The following is a 23,610-nucleotide window of genomic DNA, read 5'->3' as shown; positions in this document are numbered from 1 at the left end:
GGGTCTGAAAATTTGAAGAAAAAAAATCTGAACTTTTTATGGAAACTAGAAGTTTCCCGTATAATAAAGGGCTATGTTAAAAGGCCCTATCACTTATATGTTTAGCAGTTGCAATTGTATAACTATTGAATGATTTAATTAGTTTGTGTTTATTCAGTTATCAAGATTGGCCTATATGCACTCTAAATTCCAAGGATTTAGCTTTCTCTAGACCAGGGTGTTTTTGGAGATCTATTATGGCCGGGGGGAGGCTGGGACATAGGCCTAATCTACAAAAGTGTGTATTGATTCACTTCATGCAAATCTCTATTAACCCTAAATAGGGTTAAGATGAATTCAGATATTCTTCGAATAGTGACCAGCCGTATATAGATATAGATTTAATTTGTAAAGATTATCTTATATGCAAACACATTTTTAAACAATCTAATACTACGTTTATACAAATTGAGATTGATTACTGCATTATCCCCAAAGAATTTAAAAACGCTATATTTCTTTCCCATTATCATTTCGCAGAAAAACCAACCATCTTTTCAAAGTTGTTTTTATTTCTTACTCTAAAATTACATCAAATCATAGGTTCATGTATGGGGGAAAGGGGGGCATTTTTTTGTTTGAGACCTATGTGTGGGATAGAAATAGTGTTGAAGTGCGCCCTCTTTAGCTTTATTTAAAGGGGAAGTTCACCCCTTTGTGGCGTGCGCCTGTAATCCAAGCTACGTGGGGAAGTTACAAATTGATGCAGAAGTTCGAGGTTCGAACCCTGGTCACGTCTTTCGGATGGTGACGTTATAAAGGTCGGTCCCAGACGAAAATAATCATATTTGATTGATACACGTCTGAAAAACTGGAATGCACACACACACACGACACACACTTACCCTGACAAAATAGTTTGTAATAAGTATATTGACGAAGGTTTTAAGAAAATCTACAAAAATAAAATTGTTATTAGAATTTCTATTATTGATTTGTGACGTCACATGCGAGCAGCTTTCCTGTTGTATGATTGAAAATCAATGAAATTATATTTTCTCATAAAATTGAAAAATGGTTTTTATTGTACCTTTAATATATAAATTCACATCATTTTACACCCACTCTTAAAAAAAGTGGGTGTACAAAATAAGTCATCACGAACCTTTTAAAAATGAAATTTATGCATTTCATACTACATAACAGCTGCTCGTTTATGACGTCACAAAAAACAAAAATGAATTTCAAATAGCTTTCTTAAACTTTAATGGATTTTAACTCAAACCTTTACTAATAGTTTTTATCATTATTCTGCTATTTTTTTCTTAAACTTTAATGGATTTTAACTCAAACCTTTACTAATATTTTTTATCATTATTCTGCTATTTTTCGTCAGGGTGAACTTTCCCTTTAAAGTCTTTATTTTTACCTCCAATATTTACACAAAAACCTTGATTCCCTGCTTCTTGTTTTTTTTTCACTCTAAGTGATCATAAATTACCCCCCCCCCAAAAAAAAAAATATAACTGAACCCTACAGCAAGAAGGGAGATGGGAGAAAGGGAAGGTAAAAGAGAGAGAAAGTGAAGAAAAGAAGGAAAAGAAGAAGGAGAAATGAAATGAAGGAAAGGGAAGGAAAAGAACGGAAGGAAAGGGATAGAGAGATGGGATTTGAACACAAATGATGTGAAAACGAGAGAGAGAAAGAACCGAGAGAGAGGAAATCAGAAAGTGTTAATCCGTAATTTGACATAATAGGTCGATAATAAGAACAGGGCTCATCAACGGTTTTGTTTTTAAACTCTTTCACAAGTTATTTTTTATTGGTTTTATTCTCTCTACCCATCCCCTCCTAGCAGAAGAATGAAAGATAAAAAGAAGAAGGAAAAAAGTAGAAAGAAAAGAGCGATAGGACATTGCATGCGACCCCCGCTCATCGCCAAAAAGGGAAAATAAGAAGGAAAACGGACATGGAAACGGAGAAATGAAAAATGAAGAGGGAGACAAAGAGACCCCTCCGGCAATGGAAAAAAAAGATGAAAAAAAGTAGGAGTATTGGAGTTAAATTGAATTAATTTTTGTCAGTAAAATTGTGAATCTCTTGGTCTAAAAGCGTTTGCCGCCCTATGTACCGCCCTATGTAAAAAAAATCAACAAAAATCAACCCTACCAGTTGGTAATATTATTACACATCATTGTATCAACTACCATCTTTATGCCGATGACACCCAATTGTATATTTCATTTAATCCGAAAATCCCAGGAGATTTAGTTGTCGCTCTGTTTCGACTTCAGAACTGTATCTCAGATATTAGAAACTGGATGACAGTTAATAAATTAAAGTTGAATGACTCAAAAACAGAATTCTTCATAGCGGCCTCTCCACACAGTCTACGCAATCTGCCAGATCTGAAGTTAACAGTCGGCGATATATCCATAAGCCCTTCAGTTACTGTTAAAAATCTTGGTGTAATTTTTGATAGAGAAATGTCAATGGTTGACCGTGTTTCCCAAATATGCACTACTGTAACTTTTCATTTAAGGAATATTTCTCGAATTAGAAGATATATTACTCAATCTGCCTGTAACAATGCAATTCGTTCTCTAGTTCTGTCCCGTTTAGATTACTGCAATGGTCTTCTCTCTAACATTCCTGTTACTCAAGTAGATCGCATTCAAAGGCTTCAAAATTGGGCAGCTCGAATAATTTATCAAGTAACAAGATTTCACTTCTCTAAACCACTCCTTGAATCGTTACACTGGCTTCCCATATGACATCGTATAGTTTTTAAGTTACTTTTGTTAGTTTTTAAGTCTCTCAATAAGCAGGCACCTTTATATCTGCGTGATTGTTTGACCCTATACACCCCTCGCAGGAATGTACGAGCCTCCAGTGACCCATTCCGTCTCACATACAATATCACTAAGAAACTGGCTGGAGATAGGACTTTTACCATAACCGCTTCAAAATATTGGAATCGCTTACCTTTTACTCTTAGACAATCACCATCTGTTGCTTCATTTAAAAAGGGACTTAAAACCTTTCTTTTTTCCAATCCAGATTTTTAGGATTGTACGTTTTCATTTGTATAGTTGTAATAATCTCCTTTTCTTCTTGTAAGCGCTTTGGGCCATTCTGGGAAAAGCGCAGTATATAAATAATAATAATAATAATAATAATAATAATTACGGAAATTGTAAGATATGTAGGCGGAATTTTCAGCCACTCAATTAAAAAAAAACACCCAAAGTCATGGGTGTTTATATTCTGCCGTGCAAACCGTTCACTCGAGTTAAGGGTCTGAATTTGCAGCCTATAATGCGTTTTGTACTGAAGACCCTCTCGCTTGAAACAGGAAGTTTTATACGTGCTAGTCTTTGCGTGGAGACCCACTTACTAATCAAAGTTTCAATCGGGATCTGTGCCTGCAGACTACGTTTTAATCGGTGTTCTGGTTTGGGGGTGACCATACAGGATGACACAAAATTTTGAAAGCTGCGAGCCAGCAAAGCAAGCTTGCAAAATTTTTCACACTTTCAATACAAAAACTTAGTTTGTGATAAATGTTTTACATATTTGAAAGTATATATTCACCTTTTTTCTCTCTCCTTTCTTTCTTTTCTCTTTCTCTCTTGGTTGTGAAGCTGTTTTTCCGGGTCCAGCGCCACCAAACACTGTGTATACAAAAACTCTTACTCTAAAATGTATCGTTTGTAGTGTAACAGAAATTTAGCTCGCTCTTCGCACTAACATTTGTCGTTTACTGAGATACGTATCCTGTTTACGAATTTGTATAAAAAAATTGTCTGAAAGTGCCCTTTTTATGTAGGCGTATTTCTTTAGTGGCAAAAGTATTATATTAGTAATTATAAAAGTACATTATTTTCAGGTCAGCATATCAACCTGCATTTCAACTTGCTATGCCTGCATTATCGTGAGATATGAATGATATTTATGCTCCCATATTAATTTTTTTTTCCAGTCAGTATATCAAACAATTAAGGTCGCGCTTCGTGCACATTTTTTTAAAAGATATATTTCACGATTTTCTTCATAAGATTTCTTTTAATTCAAACGTTTGCACTCGGGTCAGAATATTTCACATCCCCCTCAGTCGCTTCGCTCCCTCGAAATATCAAGCCCTACGTTTCCCCCTAGAAATTCCTGAATCCGTCCCAAATATATATCGACTTACAATGGCAATCAATATTTATATTGATTGTATCTATGTGATATACAGGAGATTTTAATCGACTGGATTTATTATAAGGATAGTGCATGGACTGATGCTGATAATTTATCTTAGTGATATTTGTAATGTACAACTCTATGCAGGGGCGGATTCAGCATTGTCCAATTAGGGAGCAGGGGCCAAGGAACCGGGGGGACTTTTTCCAAAACGTGTACAAAAATGTAAAAATGACCGTATGATTGTGATTTTTAGCATGGTCAGCCCCCCCCCCACTTTGAAAACCGTTCCGCAGCCCCTGGGGAGGGAGGGGCAGACCCAAAAGCATCCACATTTTCCTCGATCGACTACTCGAAGAACTGAAAGCCTGCTTTTAACGACTGAAGATATAGTACTTCATTATTCAGCTTTACTTTTACAAATATGATTACATTATTTATTTCATCATGCATGCACTTTGTTAAAGAAAATGATCCGAAAGGGGGCTATTTTAAGGGTTGTACGTTGGAATACATGAAAAGGATATGTATCTCACACAACTAATATTACGAGCGCGAAGCTACGTGAGCCAACTTCAGTTGATATGCCTACCAGAAAACGGAAAAATTCAAAAACTTAATGTAAGAAATAGGCTGACCTGGAAAAGGGACATAATAATATAGACTATCATTTTGTATAAATACTTGAAAAGAACGTTATCATACGAAACAAATTAATGAAAGTATGAAGCGCAAACTTGAATATTTTGTTTATTGACTTAAAAACGAAACATTAAAGTGGCATGTAATCCTGATGAATAGGATGAATTGATTTCATGAAACCAGCAATGCGAATTTTGAGTTTAATAATGACCTGAAAAGGGGAGCAATCCCCCCCCTCGATAATTTTTGTGCGTAAAGAAGTTTCGCTCTAACGCCCTATCCTATGAGAGCGCTGTACCCCGTTCCCCTCGATCACCCTATCCGGTCTAGAAAAAAAACCCTCTTTACATGATGCTCTTCTACACCTGTCTGCTATTAATGTTGAAATACGCATGTTCATAACAAGTTAATAAAGATAACACTTCACCTGCCTTCATTAAATCCAATATCGTTTTATTGTTACGACTACGATTAATATCCCATTAACATGGTTAAAACCAGGTGAACAAAGTGACAAAGTTACGATCAATATCGATGAAAAGACATAGAGATTGATCTTGTCGAGTTAATAATGATGAAAGTTTCTTGATATTAAAGAATCCATCTGCACCTGGTATATTGCCATCTAAGGGAAATAGAAAATCCGATGGATGGGTTTATCTCAAATAATTAAATTGATTAGTGAATCTACCATGTCACGGTATATACATGACATTCGAATCATGACAACCAACAATGTTGCCAAAACCGATTGTGTACTGTCTCCTTATTTACGATCGATGTACTTTGTTCGGGCAAAGAGTCAAGGCCTCACTTAAAAATAAAGATATAAACATTAATAATAAATCTTTAAAAAAATATTGCATTGCCTCCAATGCAGAATATTGATACATACATACATACATACATACATACATACATACATACACACATACATACACACACACATACATACATACACATGTATATCAAAGATAATTGTTTGCAAAGAGCAATTTGATTATGATCGAATACTCAATTCAACTGTTGCTTTTTTAAACTATTAAGCCTGTCCTATATTTTGGCGCAAGGAATTCTTGATTTAAAAAAATGCAGTGTTCCTTCAGGCATTTAAATAGACCTTTATTGTCATCTGATAGACAATATAAAATGATATCTAAAAAATACCTTCTTAGTTATAAAATAAAGATATTTTTTCAATAATAAATTATATTTACTGCTTGTTTCACTTCAGTTGAAAATTACATGTACACGTATCATCATCATAAATCAAGATCTTTCTACAATCATAAAGTACAACTATAAATCATTTCACATCTGGATGAAAATTCGGCCAAATTTTCCAGTAAAGACTTTATTTTCTTTTCCCACTTAAATAATCTTATCTAATTTTCTAAATAATTTACTTCCTATTTGAATAAGAAGGGTTTAAGCTTAATTTTTGTCTCACCTGCGCTTTTCCGACGGCGACGGCGGCGGCGTCAACATCAAATCTTAACCTGAGGTTAAGTTTTTGAAATGACGTCATAACTTAGAAAGTATATGGACCTAGCTAATAAAACTTGGCCATAAGGTTAATCAAGTATTACTGAACATCCTATTAGAGTTTCATGTCACATGACCAAGGTCAAAGGTCATTTAGGGTCAATGAACTTAGACCATGTTGGAGGAATCAACATCGAAATCTTAACCTGAGGTTAAGTTTTTGAAATGTCATCATAACTTAGAAAATATATGAACCTAGTTCATGAAACTTGGACATAAGGTTAATCAAGTATCACTGAACATCCTGCATGAGTTTCACGTCACATGACCAAGGTCAAAGGTCATTTAGGGTCAATGAACTTTGGCCGAATTGGGGATATCTGTTGAATTCCCATCATAACTTTGAAAGTTTATGGATCTGATTCATGAAACTTGGACATAATAGTAATCAAGCATCACTGAAAATTTTGTGCAAGTTTCAGGTCTCATGATTAAGGTCAAAGGTCATTTAGGGTCAATGAACTTTGGCCGAATCGGAGTATCTGTTGAATTACCATCATAACTTTGAAAGTTTATTGGTCTAGTTCATTAAACTTGGACATTAGAGTAATCAAGTATCACTGAACATCCTGTGCGCATTTCAGGTCACATGACCAAGGTCAAAGGTCAATGAACTTTGGCCGAATCGGGTGTATCTGTTGAATTACCATCATAACTTTGAAAGTTTATGGATCTGATTCATGAAACTTGTACATAAGAGTAATCAAGTATCACTGAACATCCTGTTCGAGTTTCAGGTCACATGATCAAGGTCAAAGGTCATGTAAGGTCAATGAACTTTGGCAATGTTGGGGTTTTTTGTTAAATAACCATCATATCTCTGTAAGTTTGTTGGTCTAGTTCATAAAAAGTGGACATAAGAGTAACCATGTATCACTGAACATCTTGTGCGAGTTAGAGTAGTATTCAAAGTCAGCACTGCTGCTATATTGAACCGCGTGATGCAGGTGAGACGGCCAGAGGCATTCCACTTGTTGTTTTTAAAGATGTGTTTACCAAACCCATATGACAATTTTCAAATAAAAATATTTATTCGAAGAATAACTCCTGGGTTCCGTAACACAAAGGATAGCGATTAATCGTATCATCGTATCGCGATTGATTGTAAATTGTAGTCAATGAGAAAAATGTTTTATGATCATTGCTAACCGTTATGTTACGGGCCCTTGGATCTTAAAAATGGGAGGCATAATTATTTGATAAAACATAATCTTTTGGATAATTTTCAAGCTAATCTTGATACCAAGCCTTTCATTTTAAATTTTATGTCGTAGAATTGCAAACAATTTTTTTGGGGGACATCTCCCGAATATAATTATCGATTATTGTAGTAATGAAAGTCAAATATTGCTTTGTTCATTTTTATTTTCGCCCCCCCCCCAAAAAAAAAATAATAGAGTTTCGATTTTTCGAAAGAAACTACTTCTTGGGTAATGAATCCGTTCACTTCTAGAGCAGACGACCTTAGGGTAAGATAAGAAAGAAAGCAAGGGACACAATAAGAATTTCGGCTTTATATCATTTCATTGGCCTTACGGAAAGAGAATCAATATTGACCAGAAGACATTCAACAAAAAATAATGTAATAGCAATAATAAAGAAATAGGCATATAGAAAGTGTGAATGTAGCAACGTAAAATAATAGCAATAAGAAAGAGACATGGATAAAAAAAAAACTGAGAAGAGATAGGGGCACGGGAAGGGATATCGTCTTGCAAGTCTGAAAAAAAAAGACATGACTGAAGGGGGGGGGGGCTTGGGTGCCATGCATCCCCCCATGTTTCACGCCCAAGGAAAAAAATAAATAACGAAAATGAAAGTGAAAGAGTGAAGTTTGATATTGTAAGAAAGAGACTGTGTCAAATCTATCAACAACAAAAAAGAAATGTGTTAAAAATGTCAAATATTGTGCTTACCTGTTTCGCTCACTGGCATATTTTTTCAAAAGAACTTTTTCTGTATCATCCATAATTATCTGCCCCTCAAACTCTTTCGCTAATTACGTCACTACCAAGTCACTATATCATGCGAGGTCATAAAAGAAACATGACCCAATATTTCAACAAGTTACCATCATGAGCTGGGCACGTTCAGATGCCCAACAATTTGGAATACATTTGAAATTACAGCTTAAATACAGCTTAAATATTACATGTTATATAAGTTCAAATATTGTGGAATCACGATCCAGTTTAAAATAATCGATATTGTAAGCCAAAATGTACTTTCATGGAAGTGGTAAATGAAGATGTTAGAGCAAAATATAGTTAGGCATATTGGAAATATCAGGCATGGATAGTATGACCATGGAGCTAGGATTTTCTTATGTAAGTTCACTATGTTTGGCAAGATGTCATACAGGAATGAGATTTGGAGCACCGTTTATTTAAGGAGGTGAGGAGAGTGTCTTAGTTAATAATTGATAAACGTTGTTTATCAAAGGAAATCAAATGTCATGTTTTGATGCTTGATTTCAATTAATTATACCTCTCCCATCCCCCCTCTCTCTATCCCGCGGATCTCGGATTTACAAAGAGGGATTGGGGAATTTTTTTTTTTTTTTTTTTTTTTGGGGGGGGGGGGAGTCTCTCTCACGTGCTCCCAATCCCGTTCACTATTACATGGGTACTCCAGGCGGAAAATAATATGATTTGGACAGATCAAGTAAAATCAGATAAACAAGCCAATGAAAGTTTTCATCAAAGTTGGACAAGGAATAACAAAGATATGACTATTTAAAGTTTTGCATACTTTCTGTAAAGCAGTTTTATGAATGTCTGTATGATTATGCAATGAGCAAGCTAATGATGATTCATAATTATATCCCTATAGTTATTCTTTTGTGTTTTATTATCTAGAATTATCTTCAACTAGTTTCAAGAATGAAAAAAAGTGGACATCATTAGCCCAACTATACTCACGCGATGGTGTATAACTATTTTCACAAAAAAATATTGATAACTTTAAAATTCAATATAACTTTATTATTAACTACATTATTTGTCATCAGATTTTGATGACATTTTCAGCGCTTTGCTGGGGGAATATTCTTCTATAATTTTCAGCCTGGAGTACTCATCTGATATACCCACGAGCTCATTAGAAACATTCACACAGGGGAAAGTGAATGTCAAATTACAATTGAAAAAATGTCAAGTTGTTTTAGAAACAAAGAGTATATTTTTTGTGCACTTTCTACATACAGATCCTCTCATTGTATTTGACTCTATCATTTCTATTTCTATTTTTTTTTCAAATTGCTTTATATTACCCTATTAATAAAGTGACTGAAAGAAGGGAAGAAAATAAAATAATATTTAATTAAAAACTAACATGCAAACGCTTCATATAATGCCCTACTTTCTATAATTGAATTTAGGCATACAAAGTTCTCAAAATATAGTTTTTAATAATTCATAATGTTGAGAGCGTTTCTATCAAAGTTGTTGCAAGTTATGGTGTCTCATTTCTTTATTGATTTTGAATAATAGTAATGTTTAAACGTTTAGAAGCCAAGAATAGTGTAATCAATTTAACCAGAACAATATTCCCTAAAATAGATATAAGGTGTGGGAATGCATTGCACTTGAATAGGGTAAAAATACTTGATCAAATCGACCTATCACCATCATGGTGAACTTTTATTTGAAATATTAAATTTCCTATACACAATTCAGTGTTCTGACAACAGCAACCGATTCCAAGTCTCTTTTGACCAATACACATAAATAAGACAGACATAACTTCTCAACAATCAGGACATCAGAATTTCATTTAATGTTCTTAACCCTACACAATTTAGCCATATGGCAGCACAGTACCACACACAAACTAAAAATCAGTATTAACTTGAGAATTATAAATTGTATATAGTCGAACTTATCCAATGGAGAGTAATCAGTTGAATCTTTATTTTTCTTCATTATTTTCTTTCTCTATACATACATTTTCCAGTAGGTCTATTGTTTATTTTCACAAATGGCCGGTATATCCGATGATGTTTTCACTATATCAAATATTCATTTTTTAAAGATTTTTTTACGACAATGAATGTCTTTCCTGTAAATCATAATATTGTACAGCAGTAGATGAATAGACATGATAGATAATTAATTCAAATAAAGTTTTATATCATTCATTATATTTTTTTTGATAATTCAAAAGGATGAAACATACAACATATAGAGTGTGATGTGTCATCATCAACTATCACATTACTATAAAATCCGTAATGTGCATACCTATGGGTTATTGATCAAAATTTCTAGTAATAAAATAGTATCATAAATTTCTTATTTCACATCCGATTTTATGATTTTCTTTTCCTAATGCCTGTTTTGCTTATCTCTTTGAAGTCAGCTTGTCCAATAACAAGGTAAGCCTACAACTCGTATACATGTAGCATATTGTGTAACATCGGAAAACATGACTACTTTACATGAATATCGTCCTCTTTGTCACAATTCAAAAACATGTGAACAATTAAAAAGTTACTGGGGCTTTGATAATCGTATCTCTTTTCATTTATTTTGCTCTCATTAGCCTTATTTTTTTCTTCTCCCTCTGATTTCCTCACCGGAGTTGTCATTTCAAGAGTAACATGGAACTGTGCGGGAACGAATAGCTATATAAAGAACTTTAACATATAAATCGTGTCATTATACATTACATATTACACACATAAGTGTTGAGAGCCGGGGAGTCACAAGAGAGTTTTCGCAACTTATACTCATTTTGAAGTTTGACAATATTGTCAAAAGCCCTTCATGACAAAGGAGACTTTGTCGAAAATCGGTAAACTCAAACAGCAGTGTCGTCCTGGACCCCGGTCCTGGACTCTATATAGACAAACTTTATTTGCAAGTTTTCATATTTCCGTAGAGCAAAGACGTCTATAGCGAGTAACAAAGAAAGCAATAAAGGGCTTTTCGGGGGGGGGGGGGTGGTGGGCTTTACACCTTAAACACGGGGGTAACGACAGATTCGATATATAGCACAACACTCGACAAAACAAACACAATTAGGAAGCTTTGAAGAAAGAAGATGGGAACTAAGTCAAGTTCATCATGTGATCTGATTTCATGAGTCTGTAAGTGGTTTTTCATTAGTATGATCTAGATTCACTAACCACTTAACCACATGCATACCCTTGTTCTTCAGTTCATCCCTCTCTCTATTTCTTAATAGACTTTCTGTAGGTGAAGTGTATTTCCCTCCCAAAGCAAAGACCTTGTTGTCTGATGTAACCGCAGGAATATTGCTGTTGTTATCCGTCTCATCAATACTTTCTTCTGTTGGGCTCTCCCCTAATTGTGGTTTTTCAAGGCACTTTTCAATGGCTTCCTCTGTTAGATTATACTGTAACAAAACAGGAACATCTACCTTCAGGTTATCTGGAGCTGCAACAGCCTTGCTTTTTTTCTCTTCTTCGTCGTAGATAAACACAAAAGTCCGACTTTCAGTCCTAGGGAGCATTTTTGGCCGGGTAACAGTTTCTTCTGTCGCACTCGAATGGTTTCCTTCTATCACTTGAGAATCAGTATTTTGATTCTCCGTTTTAGGTGTCCAATTGTTTATAACTTTCTTTTTACTCATCTTCGATGGTGCTGCATCTGAACTGACATCTAACTTTGGATATTGAGTTGTAAATGGTGGAGGGTTCCCGGATGAGTAGCCTTCGTCAATAGTGTCATCAATGCATAGTTTATCAAAATCAAGCCCTTTCTTTCGAAATTTATCGTGCCTTGCATCCGTGGTTTGTAAACGAGACATCATGAATAAGATGTAATCATGTTAAAATAATTTCCCCAACATGCTAATTCCTGGGCAGTGATTAAAATTATTGAAGGAAATGTCATTGAGTCATGTCACTTCTTAGACGTCTTCCATCATATAGAAGGATTTGAGCTGAAGAAGACGACACCTTATTGCTCTGACAACCTGAAAAAAAAAACAAGAGAAATTTACCATCATAGAAAGATCACTGTATCAATGTTCTAACAATTAAGTTGGATTATTTGACTCTCAGATTTTATCCCATTCGAATAGCGCCTATATAAGCACCATTTTCAGTTTGAACAAAAATGATAATTCTGGTAGTGCCGGAATTCGGAATATAAACAAAGCTGACATATAGGCCTACTCAGATATTACTATCTTCTTAGGCAAATGAAAAAGGAAATTTGAATGGATTAAGTAATGATGTATTCTTTCAGCAAAGATCTTCTTGACTAAACTTAAATTTGTACAATGTATCCCACTACAGCCATGGATGGTTAAAAAAGCAACACAATCATATACTCATAATAAGATATTCCTAATATGCTGGTTCATCAATAACAGCTCGATCAACAAAATAATTACTAGCTCTTAAAAAAATGGTTTGATGTATAGTTTGCCAGAGAGATAGTCGCTCACAATATTGACGCTAACATACAAACACTACAAGATACTTACATGAGATTGTAGAGCTGATTTCAATCCACTCATATCAAAGATGTTGCCGGGGATGTTGCATTTCATATACGTTAGATTATACCAATCTCATTAATTTTGAGCCATCCTCCATCGAACCCCGGTATATTACAATCACAACGAGAAAAGCAATACTTCACCGATGGTATCCACAATGCTGAGCTTGGTCTATACGTCTATCAATGAAATCATAAAGAGGTACTCTAGTAAGATCTCTTATGCTTAGTTCACACCAACGGCGAATGCCGCGCTTTAGATCGGCGATCAATTCGGCGTCATTTTTTTTACTTTTAAAAAAATCTCACGATCTCATCAGATATGTTATGCTCTGATAAGCTCTGATACGCTCTGATACGAAGTTCGTTCCCGCTTTGTGCGACAAAATTATATCCCGAATCGCTACGGCTTCTCACGCTATGATGCCGATTGATCAGGATTTATTACGCTTTAAATCACGCTTTGATATGCTTTATTACTCTTTGATAAGCTTTGATGCGCTTATCACGCTTTAAATGACGCTTTGATACGATTATCAAGATCCCTTGTGCATTGATAGGGTCTGTCAAGCTCTGTTACGCAATGACAAAATTCGAGATTCTGATTACATCCCGCCTCTGATCCAGAGTATATAAAGATGCAGCAGATCGATACACGAAATCATTACATCTTTGGCAGAAGAACAAGATATGAAAGTTCAATATGAACCAGACTATGAACCATCTTATGATGTAGACATGACCTTCGTCTCCCTGCTAATAACTAAATCATAGCCCTCGGGGCAGAGGAGAGAGAAAGAACAGCAAAGACAAGAGGAGATTGAACTACCAGCAGGAGGAAGAAGACCATTCATCAGGTGCTGCTGGACCAGGCCATGGCTCACTGAAGAAAGAAGACAGCAGTATGGCCAGTACAATATTCTCTTAGACACACAACCGCGGTTAGAGGACCCTGTTGCCTACACAATGTTCACCAGAGTAACCCCTGAGGTGTTCGATGATATCCCTGCGAGAGTTGCACCAGTCATCCAGAAGCAAGAGACTAACTACAGGCACCCTTTGTCCGCTGGCCTGGCAATCACCTTGAGACATCTGGCCACTGGGGACAAATACAGATCACTGGCATATGGTTTCAGATGTGGTATCTCAACCATATCAGAGTTGATTCCAGGAGTGTGCAGGGCCATTGTAGAGGCGTATAAAGATGAGGTCTCCAACATACCTACCATCCCTGAAGCATGGAGCACCCTTGCCCAGCAGTTTGAACAGAGATGGAATATCCCCCATGCAATTGGTACCTTGGATGGAAAGCAAACAGCCATTAAGAAGCCAGCAAATCACAGACAGTCTCTACTACAACTATAAGGGCTTCTTCTCTATACCACTGCTGGCATTGGTAGATGCAGAGTACAAGTTCATCTGGATTGAGCTGGGAGGTAAATGACACATGTCTGACTCTGAGCTTTTCGAATGCCTAGAAGATGGGTCCATAGGGCTGCCCCCATCATGCCCCCTCCCTGGAGAAAATCATCTTGATATTCCCTACTTCATCCTGGGTGACGATGCTTTTGCCCCGAAGAGCTCCATGATGAAGCCATACAGCAGAAGAGGGATGACAGATGAATAGAGGATCTGCAACTACAGGATCTCAAGAGGGAAAAGAGTGGTCTGGAGAATGCCTTTGGCATCATGACCAACAGGTTGGGAATACTGGAACAGAAGGTAGATAACGTCACAGAGTTGGTGGAGACTGCTGTGGTGCTCCACAACCTGCTGAGGAAGAGGGTGGCGCTGGCAGCCAATGCGGTGGACCACGAAGATGAAGAGCACAGCTTCGCACTAGGGGCCAGGAGAGGTGGACCTCACTGGGAAGATGTTCCGCAACCACCTGCAAGGGGAAACCTCGCCAATGTGGATGCCAGACATCAGAGAGATAATCTCAGAGAATACTCTCCAGTGGGTGCTGTTGACTGGCAACAAATGAATGGCTGGCGTGGTACTTCCTGATTGAGTTAAGAAAGGAGTAGCTTAGATATCGTTAGAAGCAAATGATGAAGATAAAGACTTTTGTGTCTGGAAATAAGAACATACTCCCATATGCAAACTTCGTTTATTTTTAATACAAGTTTCAAATAATTTTGTATTGTGCGTACTTGTGAAGATGCAATTATCATTATTGATGTTATTGTTGTTATGTATTCCATCTGCTTGTAAAAATATAAATACATACTTTATTGATTTCTTACCCATGAAAAATCAGATACTACTATATATTGTAAATCAGGAGTGAAATTTAAAAGGAATCAAGTTGTGAATTCGAAATTTAGATATGTTCGATTAAAAATTGTTAAAATACGCATTTTTTTTTCATTATTACAAATTGAATTTCTTACTAATTAAAAAAATAGTAAGAAAATCAATTTTACATGTGACATAAATAACCCTTATTGTAAAAGAGAAAATAAAACAAAGGAAATAAAATATTAAACATTATAGAATTAAAAAATGAAATATAATTTTAAAAATAGAAAAAAAACTTTGTGGAAAACTTTATTTAGTTTTTATTCTATTGCCTTTTTTATTTTATTATGTTTTATACAGTGTGTCCCATTAAAAAAAATGCCCGGTACACTTCTAATGTTTTTTTTTTTTCATTGAAAGACCAACTCTTCATTAGTAACTGATCCAAAACTACCAAAATCACATTCAGTGGTTTTTGTGTTATAAGTACTTCTTGCAAAGGTCTGTAAGCGATAAAAATCAGGCTGAACGAATCCTTAACTGTAGGGCCTATGGGCAAAGTATCAAAAGTGGGGTCACCGCTTTGAACCAAGCTCTCTTAAACTCTGTTAAGCTTTCCTACGACTTTGTTAAGCTTTGTGACGCTTTGATAAGCTTTAATACGCTCTCCCCGCTTTTCTCAATCCGTGGCAGATCGCCTCAAATTTTTAAACAGCTTAAAAAATTTTGGCGCTCTTGCCGAATGTCCGGAATTGCTCAAAGCTTTCTCATGCTCTATTACGGTCTTTACGCTTTAATGAAGCTTTATTACGCTTTGCCGCCGCTTTGCACGCCGCTTTAAAGCGCCATCAAAGCGGCGTTGGTGTGAACCTAGCATTATAGCTTCCATTCTTTTCAGAATAATAGCTCCGCGAAGCGCCGAAGGTACTTCTGTTATCAATGAGATCATCGTAAAGAATAGATCATTGTTTGTTCTATCTACCTTTTCTTCTCTCTTTCGGACGACCTTCTCCCTGTAGTGTTAGCGGTGCGGTATACAGACCGACTGCGAGCTTCAGACACAAAACAATATAGATTTATATGGGTCTATACGGATCGATTTTATAGCCAATGGCACGGAGTCGAGAGTGATAAAGAGAGAGAGCTAGGTTACGAGAAAACGATTTGATCGAACTATGACCTACTTCATTTGTCAAACATAAATGTCAAAGTGTGATGTAAGGATAATGGTATTAAAAATATAGGTCTCTGATCTATTTCAGAGAGAGAGAGAGGGGGGGGGGGGTGGAAAGAAGCGAGAGGGGGAGAGGGAGAATGGGGATGTTTATCTCTATTTTGGATGATCATTAGAGCACCTCCCATCCTATAGAGAGTGAGAGAGATGAGAGCAATTAATTAATATTTTCAGAGAGGAAATACGTTTTATTGTTATTTTCCCGAAGAGATATTAAATTTAGGTTTTTAATAACCTCGATTCATAGACGGAAATTTAATGAAAACTTTCTCGATCGTAACATGATCTGATTTACGTCACAATATAGATTTTGATCGAGGATACCTTTTGATCAGTGATTACTGATTGATCTTCTCTGTACGTAACAAGTTTCAAGTAAGAGATGGGTTGATGGGGGGGGGGGTGCAATATCAGTATGATGTATCGACACACTTCAAATAATTAATATTCTCATCATCGAATCCAGTAGGACATTGTTTTGGTTTGTTTATACTTTGTTGATATTCTTACTTTCCAAGCGTATTTCCAGCTTTTTGTCTCACATGAGAGAAAGAATGAATAGAGGGATGGAGGGGGGGGGGGTGGTAATGTTTTTTTGTGGGTGTTTTTCTCTAAAAGAAGCAATATAACTGTTGAGATTAAACCCGTGTGCTGAAAAGACTATTTGGGGAGAAAAAAGGGGTTAAGTAAGAAAACCGAGAGTCATATAACTTTAAAAATCAAACTGGCATAATGGACTTCACAGTTGAGTGGCAACAACCATAAACATGTATACACAAAGTTTTCTCTGAACCGTTCTGCTCCATTTATCTGTTGTGAATCTATAGAATATAATCAGAGGGAGTTACTTCCATTCATTATGATCCTAGAGTTACTAATACAATTTTGTCATCCAGTGTTCTTATGTTCAACAATTATTTAATATGTCAATGTCATACTCTTTATTTTCTATTTTACTCTAATTTTATTATCTAATAATAGCACATAAGTAACATTTCCCATTTCACAAATTCCCCATAAATTTATTATGTTACGTTGAAAGATTTTTTTGCGCAGATTTTTCCGATTTAATTCATTATTGTAGAGGAGAAGCTAAGTAACACTGTACCTATTGCTATCATTTTTCTATGTTAACAGTACCATGCTGAAAAACAGTTAATCTGAGCATGTTATTCTGTATAAATATATTTTAACAAATACCTAAATAAATATATTCTTTATTCGTTAATCTATTTGTTATTCATGTTTTTCCAAGATTAATAGGGCAATTGTGTGGAAGCATACATGTAGTTCCATCATTATCTAAATTTTATTGAATAAAGCTGCGACATCCTGATAATTTACGATAATGAACATGATACATATATAATAATTAAAGCTTTTACTACTTATCATGAGTCCTATATAGTTCTCTAAAAATAATTGTAAGAAACAACTTTACGAACTGAGTTCTGGAGGGCGTTTCATGAAAGGACTTGTCGGTTGTTTTATCCGACAAGTCCCATTTTGTCCGACAGTTACCATAGGAAGAGTGCCCATCAGCCAATCAAAATCATGGAAAGATGTCAGATCTGACAACGTGTCAGATGAAAATATTGATGAAACGCTCCCCATATGTTAGATGTCAGTCGCCTAAACTGAATGGCGACTCTTACCTTAAGTTAATTACTTCTATCCTTGAGCGATTAGGTCTATACCTTATAAAAGGCAAATTCACCTCAGCAAACATGGTTTTCATGAAAAGGGAAAAATCAATATCTAGCCTACTGCTGAAATTGACATCAACATTGCATGTAAAGTAGAAAATGATGATTTTAAGTATGCCTCATATTTTTAATATGAAAATTTTTCCTCGATATAATTGATTTCTACACGATTATTGAGAGATTGCTCACATGTTTTTCAACCGACTGTTATTGATAAAGATGTCCTTTATTGACCAAATCTTCAAAACTGTGCTACATTTCTTAAATTCAAATACAAAAGAAATAATGAGTGAGTAACATCATCAACGCACTCATTTGCATACCACTGTTCGTGCATACAACTGGTTTGTGAAAAACAAGCGAAAATCTAAGCTTTCTTAATTGACATCCGATATCAATGACATTTTCACCATATTGTGTGTTTGACTTTATCTAATTTTCATTAAATTCCCCTTATTGTTGGGGCGGAATTGCCATTCAATCAAAGTTGAATGGATAATATACTTTTTATTTGATTGATGTGCACCTTTGTCGAGGAATCCCGATCAGTCATCTTTGCCTTTAGAAACAAAATTAATTGAAGAGGTAAATGGGATCAATCGAAAGAGAATATTAAGAAACTGCGCCATGCAGAGCAGTCATGAAATTCACACTGAGTCATTTATGTTATATACAAGCCATGTATAATCATGCAGCACACTTTGTTTTCATTTTTAGATGATTTTCATTCCCTTTATTGAGCTATATTATCACCCATGCCTGAAGCATATGATTCCGTGCTATTATGAATTTCATGTTTATAGAATTGATAGACTAGGGTACTGTTCGTTGTTTGTATTAGGAACATGATTCAGGTCAGGTATTGCACGAGCTCTCCACGTGGCCCACCAGGGGGATCACGGAAAGCTTTTCCCGTCGTCATGGTACCCCGAAACCAAGTTCAAAAGTGCATAAAAATAAGCGATCCTCTGATACAGTGTGGTCCATGAAATCAGAGAATTATATCTTTGCGATATTTACACAATCCTAAAAGAAGTGGAAATTTAAGTTTTGTTATTTCATTACTATTTTTTTTTTGGGGGGGGGATTAAGGATGGAAATATATCTAACGCTTTTGGTACATCGCAGCAAAGAAGGAAATTAAATAAAAAGAGATATAAAAAACAATCGAGTAAGCATACTGCTGAAAATTCCATCGAAATTAGATGTACAATGTGATCCAGGTGCCGTGGCCGAGTGGTCTAAGGCGCCTGGGTATACATGGAAAGTCCGGGATTCGATCTTCGGCCGTGGCACAATGCTCTTTTATCCTGCTTTCAAATATTGGTAACTAGGTTTGCACTTTTTTTTTTTAAAGTTAAAGTATCCTTAAGTTTCATTTATTTTCAGAGAGCACTACACAGTGATATGCACTTGTGAAGTCAAAGATATCCCTTTGACTCATTATTTGTTTCTACTTAATATTGCATTAATTGACAATCCAACATATTCGAAGAGGAATGAAACCTTTTTAATGAGGGGGAAAATCAAGAAATTTCACATTTCTTATAATAAAACGCAGAAATGGTGATTGGGTGTACGTCCATCGGTTGCTCGTGATAATATAACTGTTTTATGAAATTATCAATGAAACTTTCAAACGTCATTAAAACTCACGACTGATCATTTTACATCAAATTTTGATGAAATTTATAGGGTTTCGCGAGTGTTATTTTTCTCTTTTCATTTGAATAAACCCTTTGATGTGGTATAGACTGCATGGGGACTTGCCCATTATGTAAGAAAATTATATCCCTTGGCATGGGACGATAAGATAGAACATAATGCAATCACGCTACGAATATTGAATATGAAAATTTGTGGTATTATATTATTTTGCAAATGTGATCTCAAACGTCCTTTCATGATTGGACTTGCTCTCCAATCATTAGACTACTTTTGAGTTAAGTTTTTAGATTCATTTATTTTGTGATTTTGATGAATTCGATAGAAGATCCGGGTAGAAGATATTATTTTCATAAACCATCCTGTACATCATCAATGTGACTTTGTCAATATTCTTGTTTGAAGCTCAGGTTTCATGAACAATACGGAATAGAATGCAATATTTTCAGTCTTTTTGTCACAAGGCGATAAAACGCATGGTGAATATTATTTCATTTGTATATTTCTTTCCTCTATGAATATGTATCTGTGAAATGCTACTGCATTTTATCTTATCTAGTTTAACTCAATTTCCCTTCTTTCTCTTTCCCCCTCTCTCCATCTTACACCCCCTCTCCCTCTCGCAGATTGTGTGGAAGGTCATATCTTAAGTCAGACTACTAGTATATTATTGCACAGATCAATATACTTTATGACCAATACTATATTTTTTCCCTCCTAATTGGTGTATTTCTCTTTCCTCATAAAAAGTAATAATCAATATGAACAAACACTAATAATTGCCGCACTGCATAGGTGTTATGTATTCAAAAGATAAAATATATACTGCCACATACGTGATATATTTCAAAGATATAATAAACCGTAACCAATAAACACTATGATCAATCAACTGACAAACTACAGGACACACCTTTCATAAAAGCACACTCATGCCATCTCACATGACACAAATCTACGAGACAACGATCAACAATGAATATTGTATTATGTTTATTTTATTTTCTATGTCATATATAGACTGTACATAATCATTTCATTATCGAAGAGTCGTTGTAAGAAATATGTAAAGTACTATCTCAACTACTGTCATACTGCTTTGAATAGTTGAAGAAACATTATGTTACACTCATGTACGACAATCAATTTACAACAAATCTTTACACAAACCAGTGAAATTAATAATTTTGAATCAAAGAATGCAAAGAAGTATATTGCACATGAATGGAATACCTTTTCTCAAAAATATACAAATATATGGACAGAATAGAACATAATGGAAATAAGACAGTCATACTATACTAAAGTACATTACAAATAATTTTTGAAATATTTCTTGCAGTAGGCCGAGAGAAAAAAAGAAACTTGTTTCAACTTAGTGATAAATAAATACTGTATGTAAAAATGCTATCACTTTCAGTAAGATGGCCCCAATTTTGAATTAATTTTCAAATACAAGTAAAGCAAATGTAAATGGGTACCTGGCAGGAAATTCATTGTGCATTTTAAAAGGCTTACCAAGCTTAAGCCAAGGTAATAGTACAGAAGTCCCTTTGGAGCACATACAGAATTTAGGTGTGTGATAGGTAGTGAGCAAGAACTGAAAAATATTATCATCATTATCATTAGATAAAAAAAGTACCACAGTATTAAAGGGCCTAGTAATTACCAATGTGTTTAAACATGTTTTATTTCTTTGTCAATTTTACTCATTTCCAGAATCATTATCATTTCAAGCATACTAACTAATTCTTATCTATTTTCAACATCATACTATGGTTCAATAGTTTGAATTCTGATTTAGAAACCTGAATATGAGGAGTCTCACCCCTTTTCTTACTGAACAGAGTTAATTCTCTTGTTTTCCTTACAAACATAAATGAAATGAAATACATGTGTATTGAGTGCCTCAAGAATCAGTAGTACCTGTTGGATAATGGCGCTTTATAAGGCTTGCTAATTTGGCTAACATTGTTATTTTCATTATCAAAATGAACCACAATGTGCATTCAGTACTGAAACTTACCCATTTCATTATCAAATGTCTGTATCAATAAAAATAAAATGTGATTTAATGCAACTCATGTGGTAGGTATGGAGTATATATATCTACTCATATACAAGCCCAAAGCATTTACAAAGTCAATTAGTATTGCAGGTATCAAGCACTACATGTATACTAGAAAGACATAAACTAAAATTGCAGATTGAAAGAATCAGATGAATGTCTAAAAGACAATACATTTTGAAATCACCCAACAAAAAATGCAGTTTTGTATGCGTTTTCAAAATTTTATTTTTTACATTTCTACTGACCACAGTCACAGCTTTATTTTAGTTGTGGCTAAATTAACTTTTATCTATCTCAAGATTTGTTTCTGATCTCAGAGCCATTCGCAAACAATTTTACATTTTCAAAAGTAAGCAAATTACTTTTTAGTTTAATTCACACTCAAGTAGAGTTTATGAATAATAATTCCCTCAAAATTATGTGATTGGTAATTTGTAGAATACAATGTCAATCCATTACCTCTGACATTTGACAAAGACATATCAGTCTGTGGATTAGTATATTACAGAATCCTTGGCAATGAAAGACATGTATGTGTGGGAATCGCCAATTAAAAAAAACCCATACACTAAATCAGTTTGCTTTATTATGAGATGACTTACTGCAGTACACTTTGTTTGCAAAGGATTATTAAAGCTAAGAAAATTAGAAATATGGTAAAATTGCCCTTTTAGTTTTCATTCATGCTATATACCTAAAAAGATAATTACCCAATAATGAATGGCACAATGGATATCCCAGTCTTGAATTAGCCTTGTGATTTCATCGCCATTTTAGAAGGGTCCTACAGCTACGCTTTGATTTCTCATGCAAGAAAACCATATTTCCAGTGCCTTACAACCAATATCTTCCTTTCTTTCAATGGGAGAAATATAAAATACAGAATAATTTTGTAAAAAAAAAAATGCTTTGTGATTCCCTAGCTGAGTAGAAATGTGGAACAGGTATCATTGAGAATGTGTCCCAAAACTGCATTAGGAGCACTGTGTAGATAAGACATGTGAAACTATATGACTCCATATCATACTATGTATACGTCAGCCAGAGGTCAAATGGAACAATTTAAATACAAGAAAAAAATAATGATAAAACATTCATATAGAAAATGTTATGTTTAAAATGATTATTTTTGCTTGTAAACTGAACTGCTGGACATTTCACAAGAATCATACTTAATTTACTTTCACACTTTTTCCTTTATGTCTCTGACTTCATTCATCTATATGCATAAGATATATGTTATACTGTTATGTGAAAAAGGCAATCCCTGACATGGCAGCAACAACCTCTAAAAGGCATTATGAGGAATACACAAATTTTGGACAATTTGAATGAAAAGTGAAGCAAACCATAAAGATGAAAATACATTTAAGAGTAATGTGAATGTTCCTTTAAATATTGACAGACTATCCAGCTGCATCTGTTTCATTGAAAAAAAAATACACAGTCAACTATTACAAGGCAATTTATGTGACCTTTTCCCAACATTCTCTTATAGAAAGAATAAATTTCAATCCTACATCCATAATGCCAAATCCCTTAATCAATTCAAGACCTTGCTAAATACCCACCTTTTTAATATCTAGATATTTCCACTAGCTGTATATCAGTTGTGGGTTGGTCTCTAAAGAGGTGCACATGCACACCTTTGTTTCATTTTGTTTTTGTTTATTATAAGATTTGGTTATTCAATCATTTATTGGTTTTATTGACTACACTTATAGTTCTTATAATCAATAATCAGAAAATTGAGCACTTACAAACATCAGTATGAAGTGCCTTATAAATGTTGTAATTATTATTATCATAGGTCATAGCGTAATATTGTACAGAGAAGAAAATTTGATCAAAATTATTTCTGAAGGCAAT

At 34.8% G+C, this 23,610-nt stretch overlaps 2 protein-coding genes across 2 annotated transcripts; one reads left to right on the top strand and one right to left on the bottom strand.

Annotated features, from left to right (window-relative positions):
- Positions 1-11,305: 11,305 nt before the first annotated feature.
- Positions 11,306-13,045, bottom strand: LOC121410008. The gene is made up of 2 exons (XM_041601817.1): positions 12,811-13,045; positions 11,306-12,294 (listed from the first exon to the last, which is right to left on the bottom strand). Exon 2 carries the CDS (start codon positions 12,127-12,129, stop codon positions 11,434-11,436), a length of 696 nt encoding a protein of 231 aa, XP_041457751.1. The 5' UTR covers positions 12,130-12,294; positions 12,811-13,045; the 3' UTR covers positions 11,306-11,433.
- Positions 13,046-13,790: 745 nt separating this feature from the next.
- Positions 13,791-14,189, top strand: LOC121411948. Its single transcript, XM_041604859.1, has one exon. The coding sequence runs from the start codon at positions 13,791-13,793 to the stop codon at positions 14,187-14,189; it is 399 nt and encodes a 132-aa protein (XP_041460793.1).
- The last annotated feature ends 9,421 nt before the right edge of the window (positions 14,190-23,610 follow it).

Source organism: Lytechinus variegatus, chromosome 3, assembly GCF_018143015.1.
Source record: "Lytechinus variegatus isolate NC3 chromosome 3, Lvar_3.0, whole genome shotgun sequence".
Lineage (NCBI taxonomy): Eukaryota > Metazoa > Echinodermata > Echinoidea > Temnopleuroida > Toxopneustidae > Lytechinus > Lytechinus variegatus.
Note: the sequence above shows the minus strand (reverse complement) of the source record. Positions and strands in the feature narration are given on the sequence as shown.